The sequence below is a fragment of the Poeciliopsis prolifica genome, unplaced genomic scaffold (assembly GCF_027474105.1).
Source record: "Poeciliopsis prolifica strain line A6 unplaced genomic scaffold, Auburn_PproV2 SCAFFOLD030, whole genome shotgun sequence".
NCBI lineage: Eukaryota > Metazoa > Chordata > Actinopteri > Cyprinodontiformes > Poeciliidae > Poeciliopsis > Poeciliopsis prolifica.
The window spans coordinates 5,633,391-5,661,334 of record NW_026562405.1 but is presented as its reverse complement, the minus strand read 5'-3'; the positions used below and the strand labels follow the sequence as shown (position 1 = coordinate 5,661,334).

Sequence of the window (27,944 nt, the reverse complement as noted above, 5' to 3'; positions counted from 1 at the left end):
CGTCAAAATAATTTAAAATAAATTGAAAAACACAGTAATAGAATGCGACATGAAAATGAAACAAAAGCTGGCGACAGAGCAGGAATCTGCATGGTTTGGTTCAGATGGTTTCATTTAGAACTGTTGTTTCCTCACATCTTTCAGTCCCAGAGCAGTTTCTCTCTGATGAACTCAATAGATTTGTTAGAAGCAACATAAAAGAACTCCCCGATGCAATTCAAAACAAACATTATTTGGATGCGTCAGAAATGCTGTTTCCATTACAAACCGCTGCTCTCAGCAAACACTTTTATTTGCTGCCAAATAACCATCAAGAGAAAGATTGTTTTACAAGAGGCGACTCTTAATGCTGGGAAACACTTTTCCCAATCTACCATAAATGTATTCAGAGATTTACTTCATTAAGTCAGTAGCAGTTTATAAAAAACATTACAAGGTCATTGAAATTTAGGAGAGAACAATTTTCTCTCTCACTAAAATGTAAATACTTCCATGATACTTTTCGGTGCCGAAGGCATAACAGATGATGGACATGAACATAAACTAGTTTTATATTCCAAAATTTACATTTTATGTCACAATAGCAATCTTCACCGTGTTTTAAAAGATTTTAGAATTTCAATTCTTTTGTCTTTGTGCAAGAAAGTCCAACAGATGTTTTACATAACATTATTTTCCAAACAGCAGTAAAAACAATACATGCTTTTCATAGTTAAAAACACATCTGACCAGTGCTCAGCGCTTTCTTTCTACCACTATTTACTCTAATTATCTTAAATAAAATCCAGTGCAACCAAGAAAAACTGGTTTGAGTTCATCTGTTTGCGTTTTAACAGAGAACATCAGAAAGCAAACATGATGAGAAGCAGCTCAGTGATAAACCTTTGCAGAGGTTTAAAGCACGGTTAGGTGATGTAACCTGTTCAGTTTCATCTGAAAATGCAAGCAGTGGAGATCAGGTTCAGTTGTTCTGCTTTGATAAGAGGTGGCAGCAACATGGTGTGGAGTTCCTTCTCTTCGGCTGGACAGGGAAGCTAATAGCTGCAAAATGGAGCCAACTAGTTCAGACCAGAGAATATTCATGAGTTATTCATGAGGAAAAGGCTCAATTAATATCTTTTCAGACCGTTGTGTGTAATTCAATCATCTGTCTGTGTAATTAATCTATATAGTGTGATTATTGACAAAATTCCTAAAATAAATTGACTTTTCAATCATATTTTAATTTATTGAATGGGTCTGTTTCAATTTTTCCACTATGGCCAAAAAAATTAAACACTAACTTCACCTTCACACTCAAACTTCATCCCCATTACATGTCACCACAAATAAATCAGTTTTTTTTTTTTTCCGCTTCTGAAAGTCATTATTTTGTTCTGGGCCCAGTAATAGCCTTCTATAATATTCGGATGCACATGAGAGTGATTACATATAATGGGAGGCAGTCATTTGGCTTAGTCGTGTCATAGCAACAGGAGGTAATTGCAGATGAGGTGGGCTTAATTCAGACTGATTATCTCTGGTTTATTCCTCCTCACCTACGGACTTTGGCTGCTTTCTTAACACTGTTTTTTTTTTTTACCGCCCCCACTGTGAGGTAATACGAACATGTGAGAATAACAAGAAGAAGAGAACTAAAATAAAGCATAGAAGAAGAAACTGGTAAGTATAAATTACTGACTGTCATCAAGTTAACAGGTTGAAAAACGAGGAACTGCTTTACTAATGTGTATCCTACTGAAAACCTGAACCTTGTTTTAAGTAGTTGAGTCAACAAAACTGACCCTGTATGTAATAGATTTATAAAAAACAGAATCACACGTTATCGATTTAAAGTCAAGCGTAGCTTTTCACAACTCTGGAAGTTTCTTCGTCAACAGCGGCTTTTAGAGGAGAATCTATTGTTCAGCCGATGACTCAGACGTTCAGCCGAGACCATTTCCTCTTCGCTCGCTGCGGGAACATGGGCGCAATTATTTTGTCAAGTAGGCGTCGACATTTTGGGAGTTTGAGTGAACATCTTGGAGTAGATGTGGATTGTAATTCAGAAATTGAAGGGATGCTGTTTTGTTTTTTTTAACCAAGGGGTTTTATTTAGAAGTCACCAAAAAAAAAACTGAGACAAACTTGGAGGCGTGTTTGAAAGGGATCGTTGGTTCTGCCATGGCTGGTGCTGCTGGTCTTCTGTCAGACCTTGGATAACTTCCAGGTCTGTTTGGGTTTCATGTTCTCACTACGCGAAGAAATTCAAATGCAAAACTTTACGACAAAACCTTCAGCACTCTGGATCAGTGGCAGATTGGATCGTTACAGACCTTTGCTTTATCTGGTCTGTCCTCTGATGGTGTTTGCAGGGTTTTTACCTTTACCTCACCTCTGCAGAGGAAGCATTTTATCCTGCAAACAGAATCTCACTGCAAAAACACAAAATCATACCAAGTATTTTTGTTATTCCAAATATCTCACTACACTTGAAATAAGACACAACTAACCTTCAAGTAACTTTCAGCAAGATGAGGGAGTTTGTGCCTCTTGCAGAGTGACACTTATAATAAGACATTTTTCCATGTTATAGGTGAAATAATCAGCCAGTGGAAATAGTACATTTTTACTTCTAAGTTAGTTTTGTCTTTTTTCAAGTGTATCAATATGTTTGCACTATAAACTAGACCAAAAACACTTGGAAAGATTTTGTTTTTGCAGTGTATAATTCATTTGAAACATTGTGCAGAAAAAAAAAAAACTTTAATTATCGTCGGATCGCCTGGAGAATAATCTGTCTTGTGTTTTTCTAATGACAGAAATCTTGCTGCTCCGGCTGAGTGGCCACCGGGACAGCAGCATGAATCCACTCTACTGGTACTAGATACTGTCATCAGCTATCAGCTCACTCACACTTTGTAACTCTTCTTTCCTCACACTGCATGTACAAACAACCAGCAGGAGGTCGTCTGCCAGCCGTCTGCTCACTCTCTCCTTCTCCCGACTTCTACGCTTCCGCTTTTCTCCTCTTTTCCCGAGCCGATCCTGTCCACACATCTCTCCTCTTCCTCTGTGCTTTCCCTCTGCTGCATCCCTTCCTCCCTTCCCTCTGTCTTGCCCCATACTGTCTTGCTCCTTCAGGCAGCAGTAATTACACAGACCTCGTGTCAGAGGCTGTCATAACAGGAGAGCAACAGATATAAGGCTGGAAGGAAGGAGGGGCCCTTTCTGCTCCTCTCTGCCCAGGAAGGGGAGCTTCTAATTGGGCTGAAATGGCAGGAGGTACTGGCTCGCAAACACTGCAAATCTGGACACAGGCCACAGGTTTGAAGAGGCTGACAGAGGGTTGGATCTTTCTGTAGTCTGTGTACAGTATATCAGCAGCTAAAAACGTCTTTTGAGACAAAGAGAAATTATTGTCTTTTCACTAATGAATAATATTTGTGCTTAGATGTACAAACAGTATACAAAAGAAAATTACCTCAACATATAATGAAACATATGCATATTGCTATGTTTGAGAGGAAATAGTTATATTAAGTGCAAAGCAAGACAAAAATACTGATGTGTCACTAAGTCTTCCTGGCTCAAGCCCTGAACCCGGTTTTGGTTCTGCTGGAAGTTTGTTCCTGTTAAAGGGGAGTTTTTCCTCCCACTGTCGCTACATGCGCTCTCTGCTTTGTGCGACTGTAGTAAACTCAACGACACAATACAAGCGATTGTCTACTGCCGCCACATTCTCACCCAGCAACATCATCGACTTGCAGCATTCAACTCGATGCAATCTGCTGTGAAATTGCTCAACATAAACTGGATTGCATTTTTTAGAAGAGACTCACACAAACAGGCCACACCCCCCAAAAAACTTGATCATCTTCTTGCAATTAATCACACTGAAAAAGACAAGGTCATGATCATCTTTAGCGTGGGCAAATGAATATCATGTTCACAACAATCATGACTGCATGTAAAGCTTTCACTGGCACAATATAAGTGGGGTGAGATGTTTAAACCAAATATCCATAGTTCAGTGTTGAATCCGTTTATCTGTCGCCAGGAACTGAGCCTGGAACCGGATATAGGCACCCAGAGTGCACACAGTCTCACGCTGGCATCTGGCACTGGACTGGAGTAACAACAAAGCCATCAGAAGCTGAGGTGTCCAAGGGCAAAGAGTCACCAAGCCATTACTCATTAATGAGCTCCACTCCTTGGCAGAGTCTCCCTCTCTTTATAACCTTGCAACTCCTCTCTTTCCTCTTTTGGCCCCTCGACTCTCTCCTTTTCATTTGCCTCCATCATCTTTGAAATTCTTGTCATTACCCCTGCAGCCGCTGCAAGAAAGTTTTTGTAGTGGAGAACTTAACTTGAGGGGTCCCGAAAAGGCCAAATAAAATAGTTTCTTTTTTGTATCATGGACAGACTCACAGAGTCAGTGAATGTAGCAGAAAGCTGCAATTTGGAGACGTCAGATCAGATTTTAGCCGAGTGAGAGCCTGCAGACCGCTGCTGAACACAAATGAGAGGGAGTAACCAGAGTCTAATGATTGTTTGGTGTGTACAGCAAAAAGGAGAGGGTTGTTTTCAACATCAGAGGTCATATAGCTTCATATAGCATAACACAAAGCTCGACCAATTTAATACAGAAATACAGCTGAAATTACATATTTACACAAGCCGTATGAAAGACAAAATTGTTTTCTCACATCAAATTAAAGGGGATGTATCCTGTTTACAGTCAGGACAACCAAAATGATCCATTTTGTGAATGCCAGAATCACCACAGAAAACAGAAATGGAGGTTTCTACTGCAAACTGAATGAGGATTTGTTTCAGATAGGACTCTTGACATTTTATACAACTCTTAGAGTCAGAATGCCCATAAGAAAGCAATCTTTCATCTTTTTTTAGGGAAACAAACATCTCTTGCTCCAAACACAAGTTATACATGGCCTGTGTGGTTTGGGACGAAGACTTGGCAGCTATTTCTGCAACATTTGATCTTCTTCCTGTCAAGGCTGCTGGATAAAGTCTCTGTCGTATTACCGATACTGGACAAAACCTTATCAAGCTCCTGCAGATTTTATGCTCTTTTGAGCTGCAAGGCAATAAGCAAAAACATCGACTTACAGCCTCTTTTGTTTACTATTGTCTTTGTTGCAGCTTGAAAAATGCCAGAAAGAGAAAACAGCTTTTCTGCTTGAGGAGGAGGATTTCATGCATCGGTCCATTGGGTTAAGATTTATAGTGGTGGAAAAATAAAGTGACTCAAACACATTCTAGATAGTTTATGGTTCAATTTAACCAAAAATACACATTCAACTGTCATTGAGTGATTGAGTTTCAGAGCAGTGAAAGAAGCTGCTGTTGTTTGACAATTTTGATTAATTTAGAAGTCAATTAAAAAATCATTACCTCATCCAGAGCAATTAAAAGTGCTTTATTTGTGTAAACGAATTTTAACGCTGCTTTTGACTGACTTTAAATGCCTCCAGAAACAGATGGAGCTGCTGTTTAAGACAGGTGATTAAAGGACGGTCACAAAGTGAGATGAACATACTGAACAAGGCGTTTTATCCCATCCTCTCCTTTCATTCTCATCTCTTCTCCACTTACTCCTCTCGCCTCGTTTTTCAGTAGCCACTAAGCAGGGATCGTGTCTGTCACAGATATACTTAATCAGTTAACTCCCTTCAGAGCTGGACTCACACATGGCACGCGCTCCGCTGTCAGCTCGGCTCAAGGCGTTGGGAAATTTAATGGTGTCTGTGATTGAGGGAGGGAAGAATGTAAGAGACTGAGTGGTGTGTTAGCATGTTCCCACTTAAAGATCTTCTTCAGGGTGTGACAGATTTGTTTGCATTTTCTTTGAAGTATTCCAGCTGTTTCTGGTTCTCCAATAATGTATGTGCATTAGCGTGGAAGTGTGAGAGTGAAGGGTGGTTTGGTGTGTAATAGCCTATTTAGTCCAGCGCTGCCTGCAGCTGATGTGTCAAACATCCCAGGAATGATGTCGGCTTACACATGCACAGGCACACAGAAACACGTCTCCAGCTGTTTGAAGGCTGTCGGGACGACAAGGAAGCAAACGACAGATGAAAGAGGTTGAGGAGAGAGAGATGGAAAGCAGAAAGAACAGCAGCTTCAGCTCAATGACACGGCGCCCTGCAGAGCTGTTGGTCCATTCAGGGCGCCGCTAAAGTAAAGTGCAGCTTAGGGCCATAAAATGAACACAGAAAAAGAAAAGTGACCAACAACAATAAGATCCAATAAAGATGCCAATGAGTTTAAGCCCGATTTTACTATTTACTTCAAGTACATAATATGAAGATGGTGACTCACCTGTAGCTGCTGTAATGGAACTAAATGTTTAGAATAACACAAATATGTGTGAGAATGAACTTATCTGGATTTCAGCATTTATATAAAACACATAATGACTAACTTAGTTTAGGTGAATTAATGAGATGAACCTGAATCTCATCCTCCTGATTAAAGCGCAGAAATGCATGAAGTTATCACAGGAGCAACCTGATTAAGTTGGGCTTCATCTGCAGAACAGTCACTGAGACAAATTAAATGTGAAGTGAGGCTCAAGAGTTTAAATCCTAGCAGGTTGCGTGTGGTAGTGAGTATAATTGTTCTTATAGCAATGCATCTCATTAATACAGATTCATTCATCTGTTAATCATCCCACACTATCCATGATGACACATCAACTCCCTGAGGTTTTAGCACAATGACCTTTGACCACTTGTCCTACACTCTCCAAAATTAAATCAAACAAATTCTTATGGATCATTTAAAAAACTTAAAGTGAACGGATCTATGTGGATCTTTTCACACAGCCAGTTACAACCTGCTGTCTCAACGATTAACAGCAATCATCATCAAGAGTATCAACGATGCCACTGCTGCTAAAACCAGAATAATTAACAGCATTTACAGTGAGCATCCCCCCACAGGGAGCTGCAGCAGAAATCATTTCATCATCATCCATAGAGGAACGTCTTACTTTACAATCACCACTTCCTGACATGCAATCAAGTATAAAAAGGATAAATTAAAGGCAGAAAAAACCCCAGGAAGAACTATTGATGAGAGTTAAAAAGTGAAAAATGTTCAGGAATCTTTCTGATACCAAAAAACCGTCCAGAAAAAAAAAAAAAATCTTATTTTGAACATAAAGTTTCCACAAGATGTCGTCTTTTAAGAACTGGTTGGATGTTGGCATATGTGTAGTAAATGTTATTTAATTTAGTAATCAGCCAGATTTTCTCATGTTTTAGGTTTTCAGTTTTTATGAGTTCAAAATTGTTTGCAATAAATCACAATAAATCACAACTTTTTTCCGTCTATGTAAAACAGAAAACATCTAAAATTCAGACAAAAAAGTGCCGAATCAAGAGTTTTTTATTTGTGCAAAATACTTCCTGACTCCGTTTAAACATGTTGCCGAACAAAATCACATCTTATGTGATTTAAAGACAAACTGTGCTAGTTTAGGACGAGACGACAAGGATAAAAAAACGTATCACATTATAAATGCTCCATATTTGTCTATAGAGACAGTTGATTGGTTTTTGTCTTAAATATCTGAAATACTGCATGGAGTGAAATCTGTTCTTAAATTGCTGCTGCAATCAACTCAAGTTGTTGCTGAGTTTTCTGTCTTAATTTACAAGAAAGGTAGAAGCATTTCTTAATAATGGTTCTGTGTAGCCAAACCATATTGCATAGCAGATTATGCAAATTATGAAAATGTGTAGACTTCTTTCAATAAAGAATTTGCAGTATTACTGACTGCTCTTTATTTAATTACACACAACTTAACTTTATAGGCTTAGATGTAAATACTTAATTACAGAGGGCACACATTGGTCACCAGGAAAACTCAGCTAATGCACAACATGGATCACTGAGCTAATCAGAGGCAGTGATGTTTCAAAATGTAGCATTAAAGTAAAGCTGCTGGGCCATGAGATGTGAAGCAGCAGTCGGCATATTATTGGTAATAAGACCAATATTTTTGACAAGGATCATAAGCTACAGATTTGTTTAAGTTTTATAGCGGTTCTTAAAAAAGGAATTTCAGTTGAGTAAAATCAGTGGTTAACTAAACATAAATATTTGGATTTGAACAGGAAGTCAGTTTCAGGAGCAGAAAAACTTCATCTTTCATGGTTTCATGGAGAAGGTGCAAAATCTGTGTGCATAATCCTTTAAATCCTGCAGTTTCTATCCAACATCACGGACCGTGCAAATACAATGTAATAAGATTTAAATGTTATTAGAATAATCCATAAAGTTACAAACCATCAGATGTTACTAAACATACAACCGAAGGTGAGGCAGATGCAGCGGACCCAGGTTGTAGAGAATGAATGATGAATTTAATGAATATGTCAGAGATACAAAAGTCCAGGCAGCACAGATGAGCGGGAGGCTCAATACTGGTAACAACTGGTAACTTAATAGACATCTGACAACAGACTTGATGCGACAAGATAAGGACCCGACGAAGAACAAGGAACAGGTGGGTTTAAATACACAGGGAGACAAAGAGGGGAAACAAGGAACGGTAGACGGAAACAAAACAGACTCAACAGACACAGAAACCTAAACGAATACACAGAAAACTCAAAGCCTCACACTTAAAGATTTCAAAGTCTCATATGAGCCACTAAATAAACGAGGGTCAGGGTAAATGTTGATGATTCAGAAAATATTTCAAGTGGGAAACTTTTGTTTCATGTGAAGCGATGCCAAAAAAGTTGTCAAATATTTAATTGTGAATGCTGTTGTCACGCATAAAACAAATATACATTATGATATTACAACATCTTGGGAGATTCACATATTCACACACAAGAAACGGTGTTTCCAGTGTGGTACCAACATGAAAGAGGCTACTTTAATATTCATGCAGCAGCTTTGGGATAAACTAACGCCAACGATGAGCCAGGGCATAATGTCCGTTATTAGTGGGCGGTCTCGATGACAAATCCGCCGGAGCCAAGTTAGAAAATCTAGAAGAAAATCCTCTGGGATAAGTGGAGGCTGTTATTAAGCAGGATATTAATTCCCCCGGTTATTATTGGCATGGAAATGGGACATTGTAAAAGATCCCACTAGATTTACACAAAGCTGTTGAGGTCTTTCGCACCCTTACAGAATATCGTCATTGTTAATAACTGCTAGTTATTTATGTTAACTGTGTTGGTTATATGGAGAAAGGAAGAAGTCTAAGTGTGTTTAAATGTGAAGACAGATATGACATCGCTGGAGCGCTCATGTTTATATGGAGTGCAGAGTGTGTAGGTGTGTGTGCGTGTGTGTGTGTCCGCTCAGGATGCTCATATTTGTTGTGGCTCTTTGGTCAAACACTTCAGAGAAGATGTTGGCATCAGGACTTCAGAGCAGCTCAGCAGACGTGTTGCGAATTGAAGCCAGAGACGATAAGAAGAGGAAGAAAAAGCGCCGTCTGCTGCTGCAAGTAATATTAGCACATCTACAAACTGATGCATTTTTATTGACAGACACTTTCACACATCCTTTTATTTGCTCTTATTTCTGCAGCAAACAATGATTCATGTAACCTTAGCTGTAATGAGAAGCAACAAGATGCGAGAGAGGAATCTGATTACGGCGCCGATGCTCTGGACTGGGACAGCTGAAGCTTGGGAGTGCGCCAAGAGGTGCTGCTTAGCAAAACTGACCCTTTAATGAATGTCACCGACCAGAACACTTTGGGAAATCAGTGAACAGCAAAAGGAGCAAGTTTGTGTTTGTATGTGAAAGAGAGGAGGTGAAGAACAAAAGGGAGTAATGGGAGGTCAAGAAACTGGGAATGGTGGATGACAGGAGAATCACACGTGAAAGAAAGAATGAAGAGGAAAGTCAAATTGCATAACAGGAAAGCAGAATGAATCATTTTCACACTGAGCCTTTGTGTGCATTTTTTAGCAGTTATTTTTTCTCTAACCCTCCACCTGGCATGTTGAAGAAACATCACAGGGAGCTTGGAAAGTCAGGAACATTTATATAGAATTAAATAATTTGAACTTGTACATCCTTGCCTCCTGTCAAAGTTTATAGCAGCTTGGTTAACTTCAATCTGTGCTATTTTTTGCTGTAAACACTGGCTGGAGAACAGAAGCAGAGGGCAACAAAGGAACGACTGACATGAAGAAAAAAGTTTTGACAGTAAAATTCAGAGGAATTCAGTCTGAGTTCTAATGAGTTTGATCCAAGTTATTTCTTCAAGTGCATATTTTATTTCTGAATATACATTCAGCTCTTCTAGGAATGAGAAAAAGTACAGTGGAATAAATATGAGGATGGATATCCATAACCGGGAGGAGACGCTGCTTTTGAAGGAGCCTTTGAAACAAGGAAATCAAAGTTTAGCGCATTCAATCGACTTTGAGCCATTAAAACAAACTGCATGCTTGATGGAAATATATTCTGCTCAATAACAGAAAGGTTTGATGTTTCTGAGCTTTATTGTGCAATATTTGCTGAGATGGATATAAGAGTAAGGAATGAGAAAGTCAATGATCTGATCAATGATCATTATAAATGTGCAGGTTAAACAGATTGTTTCTGAATTTTTATTAATTTCCATCAAACAGGAGAATGAGAGCGAGGAGATGTTATTCCATCATATGCAGCTGCAGAGAATTTAATTGTGTTTTACAGAACAACACATTTCAACAACATAACAGCTATATTATAAATGTTAGGCAATCATACAAATCACCAAGAGATTTTACAAAACACACTTTGTTGTTCATGTTTAGATCCAAGTAAAAGCCTGCAGCATAATCTCACCAGCATCTATCCTACAGAAAATGTTGAGCACAACAGAAAACCCAGCATTAAAGACACCATGTAAACAGGAACGGTGAAATATTCCTATATGTAAACCATACACTGAATAAACTGACTCAAATCAAAGTTCATTTTGATTATTTCAAAGGTTTTAGGACATTTTTCTTGCTATGTGTGACAAAACAAGCAGCAGTGTTACAGTAGATGCTGATTTTTATTTTTCAACTTAAGCCTGAGAGCTGACATGAAGAAAGCATTATGTTGCAGATCTGAGATGAAGAGAATAGACATATACTTTATTGTTCCACACATCGGAAGTTAAGTGAAGGTGCAATGGAGTAGCATAATGTAAAGATGTACAAGATGTGCATGATATTGTTGTCCAAAATTAGAAAAATTATGCCAGTAACAACAAGGATGTGAACAACTGTCAAGAGTAAGGATTTACAGCAATGCTTCTTTCTGCACATAGGATGCTGCAGTCTGCCACTGAAGGAGTTCTGCAGTTCAGTGTCAAGCATCTGCTGGGAGACATTGTCCTATTTTAGCCCAAATTCCTCCGTCTCTCACCTGCAGATGAACTGCTGGTCCAACAAAAAAAAACAGACGATGGCTGCAGCAAGAAAAGGAGACATCATATAACACAAAGCTACAAATGTTATGATTCTATTGGGAATTATGTAAGCAACATCACCAACTGACTCCTAATTAAGTAAGCCAGGATCATCCTCTTTGTTTAATGGCTAAAACCAATCGTAGTGCATTCCAATAAGTACAACAGTCTTTTTCTTAAGCAAACTTTGATTCTGAAGCAAAACTCCCAAAAATTGTTCACAGTCAAAGATTTGTCTCAGTCTCAGTCAAAACTTTATGCAAGTAAAAACACTCAGGAAACCAGAAGCACTCAACTTTTTTCTGTTATACATAAATGTAAATATTGAGCAAAAATTTAATTTATTTCCAAAGAAAAGCCTCTGCTGAATTATAAATGAGCATATGGGAATGAATGCTTGAAGAACTAAGAGCAGAGCAGAAAAAGAACCAAGAAAAAAGGAGAGGAAGGAGGAGCAGAAGGAGAAAATCAAGGCAGACAGATGCCTGAGACGAGGAAACACTAGTGCGCTTTGCCTCAACCCATAAACTGTCAGAGGCAGTAGGAGAGCATGAACAGATGGAGGGAAGAAGTGAAAGGAAAGAAGAAAGAAAAGGTGTCAGCCATGAATAAAAGCAGGAGATGTAAGGGTAACAAAGCAGTTTCATAAAAAAAAAACTTAAAACCAAGAAGAGGAAAAAGAAAGCAGATCAAAAAGAAGAAAAGAACAAAGGAAATGGGAATGAGATGAAAAGAAGAGCAACATTTGAGGAGGGAGAGAAAAGAGTTGGACGGAAAAGAATGGAGGACAGGAGGCTGGTAGATTAACATTTATTCAGTGTGCTGAGGGGATCTCAAACATGGCATCAAGCGTTTGTGTTTGGCAGATGGCCGGAGGAAGAGTGTGTTAACACTTCAACTCAAATCAGCCCTTTCCAAACTGTTCCAAAGAGAGCCAGAGGGAGGGAGAGCGGGAGAGAGAGAGGTGGCACAAGTTTGCATTAGCGTGTATGAGAAGCGTTGCAGAGAAATGGCAGGATGTGAAATACCCTCACACGGAGGGAACAGTCAGTCCAAATGAGGGAGGGTCACTTTCTGAGAGTTTAAAATCTCACAGAGCCAGGCCAAACATTTATGTCCGTTTGCAGCTCTCTGCTTGGGCTCACTCAACGTTTGCCTGGCTTAGAGGTGATGTGGATACATGGAGACCAAATTTACCCAAGATGCAACAACATCAGACTTCATCCAACATCACTAGAGTCTCTTCTTGTCCCAAGCAGACAGATTTCCTAACTGCTTCTAGATATTTTGACAATATTATACAAAATGTTCTAAAAGCCCCCAGTAAAGAGATTTAAGTGGAAAATGCTAGGTCAATTTTATCTTCAATATGTTTCATCACAAGTGGCGTTAAAAAAGAACAATAATGTCCTAAAAAATAATTTGATGCCCATGTCTGGATGGAAGCTCCAGATGTCAAGAAATTATCTTATGCTTGGAAATAAAACTCAACAAACCTCCCTGGGAGGAAACGAGAATATTAAGAGCCTTGTGAGAAGTCTTCATGGATCCATTGGTCTTTCATAGAAACCAAACATGATGCCTATCAAATTGCATTAATTCCTGTTATTGCTGCCAAAAGCATAAACAAGCATTTTCTGTGTCTGGTTTTCCATAAACGTTGGATTCCACACCACCTGTCGCTGCGTTTCCATTGACCATATCTTTTCATAATTTGGGATTTCAAGGGTAAATCTGTTAAATGGAAACATGCCAATTTCAAATGAAACTTTCATTTTTCAATAAATTTACAAATCTTTGAAAATTGTTTTATTTCAGAAAACTGCAATGAAAACAGTTTTACACATCACGAGTCACATGATCAACAACTGGAAGCTGCTGCAAGCGCAAACCCAAAAGACAAAGATGACAGGAAGTAGTTGGAAGAACACAATTAGGCCTGTCACGATAATAGATTTTGCTGGGCGATAAATTGTCTAAAAATTATTGCAATAAACAATAATATTGTTTGAAGACCTTTTTACATTGATTTAATGGAAATTACGTAATAATACATGTGATTTCCAGCCAAAGATAGATACACTTTACTTTCAAAAGACACTTAACACTGGGACTGATACACAAAATAAATAAAATAACCAAAATCAAAATAAAATTGATTCTCAGTCTCCATTAACAATAAATGTACTTGAATAAAAACTGAACAACATAAAGCCAAAGTGGAAATAAATACTGCATTTAACCAAAAGAGTGCAGATTATGAAGTCTGTATAGTATATTGCCCTTCAGTAATAATTAGATTTAAATAGAGAAGAATCCGACTGCCTGATGCAATAGTTCAAACTACAGGATTTTTTACCCCGAACGACAATCTGAGAACGTTCTTCGTTCTAAGATTGTCACTTGTGTGTTATGGTAGATCGTCGTGGCCGCTCCGATCTAAATCAAGGATTTATCCAGACTGGGAAACTGATGCAACCTGTTGAATGTGACCAGTAGCCAATCAGAAAGCGCGGATTCTCCTTGTGCTTTCTGAGGGGAAACACGGAGGGAATCCCGAACAGCTGACACGATGCAACCCGAAGTCCAGCAGACATCGAAAACATCAGGAACGTTTATTCAACAGTTCGTGCAAAGAAAATATAAATAACTAGGGAGGAGTTGGATCGAAATTTCTACCAGAAAACCCGGAAACTTTTCAGCTGTTCTTCGTTAACGTGACATAAATAGTTTATAATGATTTTCATTCAGTCAGACTGACACTAGCCACATGCATTGCAGGCAGATTGATTGATTGATTTATTATTACACAGACTCAAAGTCCAAATATACAAAAAAGAAAAGAAAAACAATAAAAGAATAAAAAGTGAATTAAAAAATGGCAACTAACCCGTCAGTAGGCAATCATACCAATGTCTCCAGAGTGCAGATGAATATTTTACGGCACTATATTTAACATTCGTCAACAATAGAATAATTCTATTATTAGACTCGTTTAAACGACAAATAAATTGATACAAGCTTCCTTAAAACAGCCATCAAAGTGCTAACGTGAGCAGATACAAACAGTTCACTGCACTGCACTGGTCCATCTGGGCTTATTTAACAAAAGTCTTAAAACATCATTAAAAGCCACCTTCAATCTTTGAAGACTGGTTTTTTTTAATTGTACCACAAATGTGCTGAATACAATGATGTACAATATGATCGAAACAAATGCAGTTTCACTTCATCAGTACAGAAGCCAAACTTACGGACCAGGATATTTGCCTGAGCATATAGCATTCGAACCTGTCGGTAAATGTCCGCATCATCAGACAAAGTGTCTGTCAACACATGACCAAGATATTTTACTTCATTAGAGACATTCAATTGAGTCCCAGACAATTTGAAATTTGCTATATTTGTCCTCCTTGGTGCGACAGATCAAGATGATGCTTTTTGATGGATTAAATTTAACATCATGTCTGTTCACCATATGCTGAACAGACATTAAGCAGCTTCTGAAGACCAGCTGAACTTGGACTAAAAATCACAATGTCATCAGCATACATTAAATGATTAATAATGGTATCGCCAACCATGCAGCCAGTTCTACACAAGTTGAGCTGCTTAGAGAGATCATTCATATAAAAGTTCAATAACATGGTGATAAAGTAATACCTTGTCTGACTCCATTGCTGACACGAAAGGATGCAGATATACAATTGTCCCATTTGACCTGCATTGTTTGATTGGTATACCAATATGTCAGACATCTTACTATATATTTGGGCACACCAGCTTGGCACAATTTTTAAAATAATTTTCTATGATTTACACGATCAAAAGCCTTTGTGGTGTCTAAAAAGCACAAAAAGACTGTAGAGTTTTTGCTGGTATAATTATTCAGTAATTCTTTTAGGCCATATATACACATATCAGTGCCATGTTTAGACTTAAACCCAAATTGATTATCAGTAGACAAAACTATCTTTTCAAATTTAGGCAAAAGAATTAGTTCAAAGAATTTGGACAGTGTACTAGCAATGGCTATAGGTCTACAGTTATCAGAGCTGCCAATTCTACCAGCTTTGTTTTTAATCACAGGAAGCAGAAGAACATTCATTCACACGGTGGGTGAGAAGGAAATTTTTTTCTGTCTGTACACACGCACACACACACACACACACACACACACACACAAATGCTAACAGATTTATTTTAGAGGAATCAATTAACCTAACAATCATGCTTTTGGACTTTGGGAGGAAGCCGGAGTACCCGGAGAGAACCCACACAAGCTTGGGGGAACATGCAAACTTGTGCAGAAAGACTCAGCACGAAGCCCTGGTCAACCCGGAGAGTGTCTGATGACCTGGCGACAAATGGGATTAGAGTCTGATGGTCTGGGAACTCGAGGCCTCAAGTTCCCATGGCACCGCAGTCCTGCGGGCCGCAAACTCTCCTGCCAACATCTTCCGCCATCAGACCCTAAGTGTCAAGCTCCCTTGACACCGCAGTCCTTTTGTTGTAAAACTTTTCTGCCGCCAATAATCAAGCCTGAAGCAATTATCTGGACACTTTTTAAATTACAGTTCAGTCCAGTAGCTCAGAGTACCATTTTCGCTCATTTTCTGATATGTTTTGCAGATACCTCTGACCACACGTACGATTACTGATGGCTGGTCTGAAACCGACTGGCTGTCTTCGTGGGTTTCCTCTGTAGGTGGCTGCTGGTTCTGCTGTTCTACTCTATCTCCCTTCTTTTTGTTCTGCTTTTTCTCTTCCAAGACATCTCCGGTATTTTGCAGCTTCAGGGCGGTGTTTTCCAGTTCAAAGGCGGTGTTCATTTCCTCTAAAGCACTGGTTATCTCTTCCAGGTTCTTGCTTTTCAACTCCAGGTTGGTGCTATATTTCATCAAGGCATCGATTTCCAGCTTCAGGGTGGAGTTTTCCTCCTCCAGGGAGCTTTTTTCCTCCTCTAAAGCGGTGATTTTCTGCCCCCGGTCGGTGACTGCATGCATGAGGATGGCTTTTATTTCCTCCAAGGCTGTGGATTTCCTCTTCAAGATGGTTTTATTCTTCTCCAAGACGGTTATTTTCTTCTCCAGGGTGGTGCTTCTCAGCTTCAGGGTGGAGTTTTCCTTTTCCAGGGAGCTTTTTTCCTCCTCTAAAGCGGTGATTTTCTGTCCCTGGGCAGTGACTTCCTGTTTGAGGATAGCATTTATTTGCTCCAAGGCCGTCGTTTTCCTCTCCAAGGTGGTTCTTTTCTTCTCCAGAGTGTGCTTTTCAGCGTCAGGGCATTATTTCCTCCTCTAAGGCGGTCTTTCCCTTATTCAGGGTGGTGTTTTCATGCTTAAGGTTGGTATTCATATGCGCCAAGGCGGTGTTTGTCTGCTCCAAGATGGCACTTTTCTGCTCCAGAGTGGTGTTTTTGACCTTGAGAGTGGTGTTTTCCTCTTTCAAGGCATTAATTTCTAGCTCAAGGGTGGTGTTTATTTCCGCCAAGGTTGTGTTTTTCTGCTCCAAGACGTCACTTTTCTGGTCCAGAGTTGCGCTTCTTACCTTCAGAGTGGTGTTTTCCTCCTGCAAGGCAGTCTTTTCCTGCTCGAGGGTGGAGTTTATGTGTGCCAAGGCCGTGTTTGTCTTCTCCAAGACGTCACTATTCTGCTCCAGAGCGGTGTTTTTCACCTTCAGAGAGGTGTTTTCCTCCTCCAAGGCCGTGTTTGTCTTCTCCAAGGCGGCACTTTTCTGCTCCAGAGCGGTGTTTTTGACCTTGAGAGTGGTGTTTTCCTCTTTCAAGGCAGTCTTTTCTTGCTCGAGGGTGGAGTTTATTTCCGCCAAGGTTGTGTTTGTCTGCTCCAAGAAGTCACTTTTCTGCTCCAGAGCTGCGCTTCTCATCTTCAGAGCGGTGTTTTCCTCTATTAAGACAGTGTTTATTTGCTCCAAGGAGTCACTTTTCTGCTCCACAGCTGTGCTTTTCACCTTCAGAGTGGTGTTTTCCTCCTGCAAGGCAGTCTTTTCCTGCTCGAGGGTGGAGTTTATGTGAGCCAAGGCGGCGTTTGTCTTCTCCAAGACGTCACTATTCTCCTCCAGAGCGGTGTTTTTCACCTTCAGAGAGGTGTTTTCCTCCTCCAAGGCCGTGTTTGTCTTCTCCAAGGTGGCACTTTTCTGCTCCAGAGCGTGATTTTGACCTTGAGAGTGGTGTTTTCCTCTTTCAAGGCAGTCTTTTCTTGCTCAAGGGTGGTGTTTATTTCTGCCAAGGTTGTGTTTGTCTGCTCCAAGACGTCACTTTTCAGCTTCAGGGCGGTGTTTTTCTCTTCCCAGATCATGTTTGTGTGATCATTTATGGTGATTTTCTCCTCCAAGGCCGTTTTTTCATGCTCCAAGTTTATGCTTCTCTCTTCCAAGGCGGTCTTTTCATTCTCCAAGGCGGTCTTTTCTATCTCTAACGCGGTCTTTTCTATCTCCAAGGCGGTCTTTTCTATCTCTAAGGCCATCTTTTCGCTCTTCAAGGTGGTCTTTTCGTGCTCCAGAGTGGTGATATTTTTCTTTAAAGCTTCGTTTGCCTCCAGCTGTTCTTTTAATTCCCTGTCTTTCTCGCGAAGCAGAATGTCTACTTCAAATGCAGCTTTTTTCACATTTAGAACTTGGACGTTCAGCTCCTCATTTGCTTTAAGCAAAGACTTTCGCTCGATGGACATCATGCTCACTTTTTTCACAATTTCATTGAGCTGCTGCGTCTGTCTCGCTATGGTTTGTTGCATTTCTTTGTCTTTTAAATCAAAAGACTTGTTTTTCTTGCTGGTCTTATTCATTTTTAATTCTTTCTCTAAAAAAATCTGAAAATTGATCAGAAAATGGACTATTTGCTTGTCAGTGCGATGAGTACAATACTTGTGCTCTCTCTCCAACTGCTGCAATAGCTATGACCGTAGATTCAGAAGTGATACATTCTCATTCCAAAAAGGGTGCATCACTCTTTGTGACATCAAATTGCGTGATGTCACAAATTGATGTCACTACCTCAGAAGGACAACTAGAAAACTGCTGAAGTTTGAATAAAAACAAACTTTACAGCTGAAGCTGATGGCCACTGGAGACAGTTCAGCTGGTAATATCACCAAGGCTGAAGTCCACACTTGGGAGACAGCGGCTCTTGAGGACAATGGACTGGCACGGCAGGGTGCGAGGACCAACGGTCAAATGGTGCCCGAAAACAGAAAAAGGGGAAATCTAGCTGATGCCTTGGAAGCCACCATTTCCAACTGTCTTTCTGGCCGGTGTCCATTCACTGGATAAGAAAGTGGATTTGTTGCATCTGAGGCTGAGGGTTTCTGCAGAGATGAAGGTCTGTGCCGTTCTTTGCCAAACGTAATCCCGGCTTAACAGCAACAAGCTGGTATTCAGTTATTGTTACCTAGCAACTCAGTCATTCCTTGGTTACCTAGCAACAGCCCGTTGCGTCACTTGCGCAGCAGCAGTTTCTGGTTTGGATTCGACATTCAACGGGGAGCTGAATATCACAGTGTTTGCAGTAATTTTTCTGTTCACCATTGGAGAAAATTTATCAGAGATTGTCTGAACAGAAAACCTGGATCACAGAGCCGTTAGCGGTTGGGAGCCATTGGCTGCTAACGGTCTGATCTCACTGCCAGGACAAAGACAGCTGAAAGACAATCAAGATAAGTTTTCTTTTGACTTGAATATTTGAACACAACAAGAAGTCAGCAAGATTCTGGTTTGAGAACAGTGCCGGATGTTTGTTCTGTGATTGTTGCTGTAATTGGCAGCAACGCGGAGCGAGGGGATTCTGGAAAGAACCAACCGTTAAACTGGTGTCTCAATATGTAAAAAAATTTCCTTCTCACCCACCGCGGGTGGTTCTTATCCTCTGAGCTCGGGTCCTCTACCAGAGGCCTGGGAGCTTGACGGTCTGCAGTATCTTGGCTGTGCCAAGGACTGCACATTTCTGGACTGAGATGTCTGATGTTGTTCCTGGGATCTGTTGTAGCCACTGCTCCAGTTTGGGGTTACTGCCCCGAGGGCCCCGATGACCACAGGCACCACTGTGGTCTTCACCTTCCAGGCCCTCTCCAGTTCTTCCCTGAGGACTTGGTATTTCTCCAGTTTCTCCTTTTTCCTGATGTTGCAATCGCTTGGTATTGCTACATCTACCACAACGGCTTTCCTCTGATGTTTATCCACTACGACAATGTCCGTTGGTTCGCCATTACCATTTTGTCTGTCTGGATCTGGAAGTCCCACAGGATCTTAGATCCTGGTGGTGTGGATCAGTGAGTCGATGTCTCGCTCACTCTTGGCATACAGCTTGATGTCACAATAATAGATTTTGCTGGGCGATAAATTGTCTAAAAATTATTGCAATAACATAATATTGTTTGAAGACCTTTTTACATTGATTACGTAATAATACATGTGATTTCCAGCCAAAGATAGATACACTTTACTTTCAAAAGACACTTAACACTGGGACTGATACACAAAATAAATAAAATAACCAAAATCAAAAATAAAATTGATTCTCAGTCTCCATTAACAATAAATGTACTTGAATAAAAACTGAACAACATAAAGCCAAAGTGGAAATAAATACTGCATTTAACCAAAGAGTGCAGATTATGAAGTCTGTATAGTATGTTGCCCTTCAGTAATAATTAGATTTAAATAGAGAAGAATCCGACTGCCTGATGCAATAGTTCAAACTACAGGATTTTTTACCCCGAACGACAATCTGAGAACGTTATTCGTTCTAAGATTGTCACTTGTGTTATGGTAGATCGTCGTGGCCGCTCCGATCTAAATCAAGGATTTATCCAGACTGGGAAACTGATGCAACCTGTTGAATGTGACCAGTAGCCAATCAGAAAGCGCGGATTCTCCTTGTGCTTTCTGAGGGGAAACACGGAGGGAATCCCGAACAGCTGACACGATGCAACCCGAAGTCCAGCAGACATCGAAAACATCAGGAACGTTTATTCAACAGTTCGTGCAAAGAAAATATAAATAACTAGGGGAGGAGTTGGATCGAAATTTCTACCAGAAAACCCGGAAACTTTTCAGCTGTTCTTCGTTAACGTGACATAAATAGTTTATAATGATTTTCATTCAGTCAGACTGACACTAGCCACATGCATTGCAGGTAGATTGTAGTAAGGAATTGATTAATACCTGGTTTCAAAATTAGTGAACTGGACTTAATATTTTGTGTCCATTGTTGGACACAACACGGTTCGATCAAACCGTTATAGCTAGGCTTTCTGTCGGCTAATGTGTCTCTCAGGTTTTGATAATGAGTCGAAAATCCGCGACATAAGATTGTGCAGCGCACGCTGGGCATTACACTAAGGAAATAAGGAAGGGAGGGTCAGCGGAGAGCACCGGAGTTGAGCCTTTTTTCATTCAGTGTCATCAACAGTAAGAGAAAAAAGCAGGAAGAAATGATTTGACGATAATTAAAATGAGGTTGATAGTTTTAATGTATCGTGCGATTAATTGACTTATCAAATATTGCGACAGGCCTAAACACAATGTGGCATAATTTTACTGGTTTATTACATGAACAAACTTTGTAACATGTTTTAATTGCATTTCTTATTTAATGAAAGCGCAAAAATCTAGTGTTTTCAGCATTAGCAAAAAAATTGACACCGTTTTGCACACATTAGAAACACCATCACTCCACTCCAAATCCAATCATTTATGAACCTCTCAAAGTTGTGCGTGTGGATTCATCAACATATTTTCATTTTGCATTACCATGTTTTTGTCAAATCAGATGTAGGACGCTCCTAAACTACACTAAAACAGAGAACTGGCTTGAATACTAAGGAGCATGAAAACAAGAGCAAGTTCTCCAGTGTTTCCGACACTGACTTGGATATGAATTTGGTGTTTGACTATAAATTTAAACAAAACAGACGTCTCTTTTCTCTGCAGTTTCTGAACAGTTGAGACGCAACATGTATTCATACCAAACTGTCACGGCTCATTCTGTCAGAGTTTGTGTTAGTCGGTGCTCATTCTCATCCTAAAGACTTTTTACACAAAATGAAAATCCTTTAGAGAGGCTGAATTTACCATGCATTTTCCAGCCATATAGTATCATTTCATAGCACAATCAAGAAATTATGCCAACGTCTGCTGTTACAAAAATGTTGCATATTAAACATAACTTTGCATTTTGATCCCTTGAAATTGGACCTTTGTCTCTTGAAGCTCCTGTTCTTTCCTACACTCTGCCTCATGTTGACGTCCTCTCATCAACATTCCTTCATCTGAGCTCTGGGCTGAGAAATAGTTCATATAGTGAGCACAGTTCCACTAGGTACATGCTAACTGCTGCTGCTAGTTTGACGGAGCTGAGTGGAAGAGGCAGAGTTTGGAGGCAGCACTTAGTTCCCCAGAGCTTTTTACAAACCCAAACAGAAGATTCAAATATTTCTTAAACATGCATGAAATAATCAAACCAACTCTAAAGGTATGCCTTTTGGTGAGGGAAATAATATTACAACATGAAATAAAGCTACAAAAAATTAAATTATTTTACACAATACTGCCCCTTTAAAAAATAGACAAAAACTCTTCGTATAATTTTAACTATAGATATGAATGGTGACATTGGATTCTGATCACAAATCACATATACAATACACAAGTTAAAGCTTCAGTCAAATCTGTTTGCAACACTTTATGATGCATCCACAGCAGAAACATTTAATCAAATCTACTCTTCTTCCTCACCCTTAAACTGTAATGATGTAGATCAGTTGTTAGATGATTTTCAGTCTAAAGTTTCATATATCATTGATTCCATTGCCCCAATTAAAGTAAAGGTTTTGACTGGTAGAAAGAAATCTCCATGGAGAAATGCACAAATAGTTCGGTCTGCAAGACAACTCTGCCGCAGGGCAGAACGACAATGGCGTAAAACTCAACTTCACGTTCATCACGACATCTACAAAGAAAAACTACGTAACTATCACTTAACACTAAAACATGGAAGGGAGGCTTTCTTTGCAGATGTCATAAACAAAAACATCAACAATGCTCGAACTTTATTTGCAACAGTTGACAGGCTCACAAACCCTCCTGTGACGTTTCCACCTGAACTCCAATCTAATGTTGCCTGTAACAAGTTTTCTGATTTCTTTTCAGAGAAAATCAAAAAATCAGAGGATTAATCTGCACATCAACTTCAAAGCCAGAACCATTGCTGTACCAAAACAAAACAAATACAGAAAAAATGACCCATTTTCAACTACTTAATTATAAAACTCTAAAAGAAATTATAAGTCAATTAAGTTCAAGCTCCTGCTGAATGGATGTCCTTCCCACACATTTCTTTAAGAAAGTCCTGCCTGTTATTGCTACTGATCTGATCCAAATCGTAAACTCATCGCTTACATGAGGTGTTTTTCCCCAGGCCTTGAAAACAGCAGTCATCAAACCACTGTTAAAAAAGAACAACCTGGACAAATCACTATTGCAGAATTACAGGCCAATCTCAAACCTCCCATTCATCAGCAAAGTTATTGAAAAAACTGTGTGTAAACAATTAAATAGTTTCCTCATGATGACCAACTGCTTTGACACTTTCCAGTCTGGTTTTCGTGCTCACCACAGCACGGAGACTGCCCTCGTAAAAGTATTCAATCATATCCATATAAATACGGACTGTGGGAGAACCACGGTGCTGGTTCTGTTGGACCTCAGTGCAGCTTTTGACACTGTCGACCATGACATATTATTGAATCGACTTGAAAGTTGGGTTGGACTCTCTGGTTCGGTGCTCGACTGGTTTGAATCCTACCTAAAGAACAGGGATTTCTTTGTTTCAATTGGAAACTTCTCATCAAAGAGGTCAAAGGTCACATGTGGGGTACCCCAAGGTTCAATCTTAGGACCCCTCTTATTTAATATTTAGCTCAGGTCATAACAGGAAATAATATTAGCTACCACAACTATGCGGATGACACACAGCTCTACATTACGATGTCACCAGGTGACCTTTGACCCCATCCAATCACTGAATAAATGCTTAGAGCAGATAAATGTGTGGATGTGCCAAAACTTTCTCCAACTGAACAAAAATAAAACTGAAGTCATTATTTTTGGACCTAAAGAGGAACGATCTGGAGTCAATGCACAGCTTCAGTTATTACAACTAAAACCTAGCGATCAGGCCCGAAACCTGGGAGTAGTGATGGACTCGGACTTGAACCTCCAGAGCCACATAAAGACAGTAACAAAATCGGCCTTCTATCACCTGAAGAACATCTCCAGGATTAGAGGACTAATGTCTCAGCCAGATCTAGAGAAACTCAATCATGTGTTTGTCTTTAGTCTCATTGATTATTGCAACAGCATCTTCACAGGCCTGTCCAACAAATCAATCAAATAGCTGCAACTGATCCAGAATGCTGCTGCTCGCGTTCTCACTAGAACCAGGAAGATAGAGCACATAACACCAGTTTTAAAGTCCCTCCACTGGCTCCCTGTAGCTCAAAGAATAGATTTTAAAATACTGTTGTTAGTTTACAAATCACTGAATGGTTTAGCACCACAATACATCAAAGATCTGCTGTTGTTGTATCAACCTTCCAGACCTCTCAGGTCTTCTGGTTCTGGTCTGCTCTGCATCCCCAGAACCAGAACCAAAAGAGGAGAAACAGCTTTCAGCATCTATGGACCAAAAATTTGGAACAAACTTCCAGAAAACTGTAAAACAGCGAAACCCTGACTTCCTTCAAATCTCAAGTAAAAACGCACCTGTTTAGAGTTGCATTTGAAATGTAATATGTATGGATTTGATTTTGTGGATATGTATGTAATTATTTTTTTTTTTATTTTTTTTTTTCCTGTTGTGGGCAACGGGGCCCGGCGAATACCCGTGGTTAAACGGACGGCGGAGTCCGGCGGTAACAGGCGCTCAAATTCCGTGTCAAAGGGAAGGGGGAAGAAAGGGAAAGAGGAGGGAAAAGGGGAAAAAAAAAAGAGGAAGAAAAAAAAAAAACCTTGGTATTTTATTCTATGTTGCATGCCTTTGTGTTTTGTGTTTATGATGTAAAGCACTTTGAAATGCCTTGTAGCTGAAATGTGCTATACAAATAAAATTTGATTGATTGATTGATTGATCCTGCACATACAAGTCTCTGATTGACCTCAACGTGGAATCAAAGAGCCTACTAACTATTTCATCACACAAGGTTTGAGGAATGTTTTTATGTACTTTTCATGTGAAAATAGGACACTTCACCTCTAAAAGCATAATACCAGACATGGAGAGGTGAGTTTGGCCTTGCATAACAGGGACAAAGCTTGCATCTATTCTGAGAGCTGGAGACAGTCAATCCGCCTGTCTCACCACATTTACATGTTCTAATAAAGACACGGCACAAACTCGTTTCCCCCAGGGCCTTTTAAAACATTTTCTCAAGAAAATTAGCCTTTGTACAATCACAGCAAGCAAGATGGACAGTTTCCATTACTAGGCCCTTGTAATTAAAGGATTTGTACTAATAGCAAATTATCATAATTCCTGTTGGCTATCAAGTCTTTGACAGGCTATTTCATTACAGCGCTAAGTTTCATATTAAAGCCTTCAGGTTAGTGCAGTGTCTTTGCTGTGACATCTAAACCCTCATAATGAAATATGTACACAGTCCCAGGCCTGTGGACACTAATACACACTAACCGTAAAATATGAAGCCTAAAATGCTATGCATATGGATCATGCTGCTCCTGATGGCAAACAAGTAAACCATAAAACCTTTCAAAACTTAAATCAAACAATCCGTTGTTGTTCCAGCAAAATAGAGACATGAGGTTTCCTTCTGCAAGATAACAAACAGACAACGATTGAACGTTCAATCTGACGGACATCGCTGTTGCACGGAATAGGACACACCGTTATATTCAAATGCTAATGCACACCAACAACAACACACACACACACACACACACACACACACCGATCCTACATGCAGTCCCTCACTCCGAATATCATTACTGCAGACCGTCTTTGCACTGAAATGAAGGCTCATTTTGACAAAAGTCTCTGTGAATAAAATAGCAGCTGCAGCCTTTGATCATCAGGCAGGATTGAAAGAAAATCCCTCTGCAAACTGAAAGCAATTTCTTACTAGGTTTCCTGTATTAGACTTACACAAGTATGAAATCCAAGTATCAGTGGTGTTTAAAAGTGCATTAAGGCAGAAGGTAGGCAGCAAAGCCAGAAAATCAGGTTTTTCTAATGAACAGTTTCAGTTCTTTCTTGCATATACAAACATAAAACATTCATATTGTTGTAGATTATAATAGAATATAATATAAATTTAAGTTATTGTACGCGTCACAATTTATCTGTGAATATTCAAATTTAAAAGTGATGAAAAGTAGCATGAATAAAATATATTTGAGCAGATAAAGAAGGGAGAGGTGGAAGGACGGATCTCCAATAATGCTTCTTCAAGCAATCCAGACATTGCAGATTAGAATATAAATTATTTTCAGGGTCTGTAATAATTTTAATTAAGAACAATCAATTCAAGAAGACTTTTTGCAAAATAAATTATTGAATAAACAAACATATGAAATAAATAATTGTAGTTTTTAATCTGTTTAGATGATTGAACCATCAGATTGATGTAAAGTTGAATTATACCCATCCAGCTTTTCAGTGTTACAGAAACTCCTGATCGCTCAAGAAAAAAACGTGGACGCTGACATTAGATGCTTTTACAGTCTCGATCTGCTCTGCTGATAGGCCAACTCATTCTACCACAACTTCAACACAACAATGTTCTTTCCCAGAATCCCATCAGATCTTATATTGAAGAGAAGCGGCTTCATCATTTGTAGGTTGTTTACAGATGCATCAGATTCACTGGGGTACCAGAAACACAACACAAAGGTTCCAGGTCAAGACATTTGCATGCAAGAAAAATAAAATGGAATTAGCTTCTGTTGAAATTTATGCCATCAGTAGCTTAAAATTCATGTGTCAAAGAAACAGCCCTATAATTTATTGAGTAAATTAAAAGTATCGATGTGCTCATTGTAGGATAATGAAAACAATATTCTCACAAAACAATGTTTCACTGTCAGAATAAGTGGCAGCAATAACAGACTTTGCTTTTGAATTGAGATTACCCCAATCGGTTTAATATTGCTTCTTTCAAGGAGTGTTGCAGTTTAGATTTTTTAGCTTTGTTACTCAAAAAACGTTTAACCAAATGAGAAGAACTGCTCTTTCTGCAGGCCAGGAGTCAGTTCTACAATTTACCACCAACATTTCTACTTAAATGCATCAAACAGACAACAGGTCCAGGAAGAAAAATCAAATCTTCACAAAGGCCTTCAGAAGATAACAAAAGCACCCTCTGTGTCTTAGTAAGTGAGAATATATTCCCCTTCAAAGGAATATATTCCTTTGGGGAATATATTCCCCTTCAGAATGCCTCATGGATTCTCTTTGGGTTCTGGTTGGATCCATTAGCTGCCAATGACACCATGATCACTGGACCAGCTTTCACAGTGTTTGGCATTGTGGGTCGGTACAAAGTCCTGCTGGAAAACAAAATCAGCATCTCCATAAAGCCTGTCAGCAGAAGGAAACTTGTAGTGCTCTAAAAAGTCCTGGCAGATGGCTGTGTTGACTGTGGAGTCCAGAAAACCCAGTGGACCAGAACCAGCAGACGACATGGCACTTCAAATCACCACTGACTGTGCAAACTTCACGCTGGACTTCAAAAGCCTTTCCACTCTCGCTCCAGACTCTGGGAGCTTGATTAGATGCAACTTTTACTAGACAGCTATTGTAAATCACAGTGGATTCACTGTCAAATGATATTACAAGCAAGAGAAGCTTTAATACCTACAGGTATTTGATAAATAACGTCTGAGAGGCTTGTCCCAAAAGAGCCAGCACCACACACAGCAGCACAAAACCCAAGGGAGTTTTTACTTGTTTTGCCGAAAGAAATTGTTCAAAAGCCTTGAATATTTTTTTAATAATTTTTTTTCCTTTAAGTAATTTTTAGTCCCTTTTTTGCTCTTTCGCAGAAAACAGCTGTGATGATTTGAACTCTGCTACAGTTAAAAGAACAAAATTAACTATTGAAATAAAACCAAATTAAACCACAATGAAACCTTAACATAATTTAAAAAAAAATGTAAGTACTCACATGCGATGATGTTGCCGTAGCGGTTCTTGTTGCGATTCTCGTCCTTCTTGGCCGTCTCCCACGGTGCTGTCTGACCCTCCGCCAAAGCCTGAGGAGACACATGTAGACATGCATGGGCTCATGTGCGCACAAACACAAACTGTCATGAAACCGAGAAGGAGAGCACAATAATATGCATGCACATATGGTGGGAACCCCGGAGCTCATGGAGCAACACTTTGGTTGGCGTGAGTTGAAATAGCAACATGAATATTCAGAGCTTTGCAGAGGCATCACTCTAATACATGAGACACCAAAGATGGGGCTTAAACTCTCACTACAATTGC

At 39.6% G+C, this 27,944-nt stretch overlaps 1 protein-coding gene and 1 long non-coding RNA gene across 2 annotated transcripts in view; both read right to left on the bottom strand.

The window, feature by feature from the left end:
- The window catches only part of LOC129372664 (receptor-type tyrosine-protein phosphatase T-like), a 292,638-nt gene that overhangs the window by 23,835 nt on the left and 240,859 nt on the right, over positions 1 to 27,944 (bottom strand). The window contains 1 exon segment of the mRNA XM_055050081.1: positions 27,619 to 27,706. Within this exon segment, the coding sequence (XP_054906056.1) occupies positions 27,619 to 27,706 (88 nt within the window).
- Positions 2,152 to 3,372, bottom strand: LOC129372649 (uncharacterized). The gene is made up of 3 exons (XR_008607268.1): positions 2,896 to 3,372; positions 2,316 to 2,414; positions 2,152 to 2,233 (listed from the first exon to the last, which is right to left on the bottom strand). It is a non-coding gene; the product is annotated as an uncharacterized LOC129372649 (long non-coding RNA).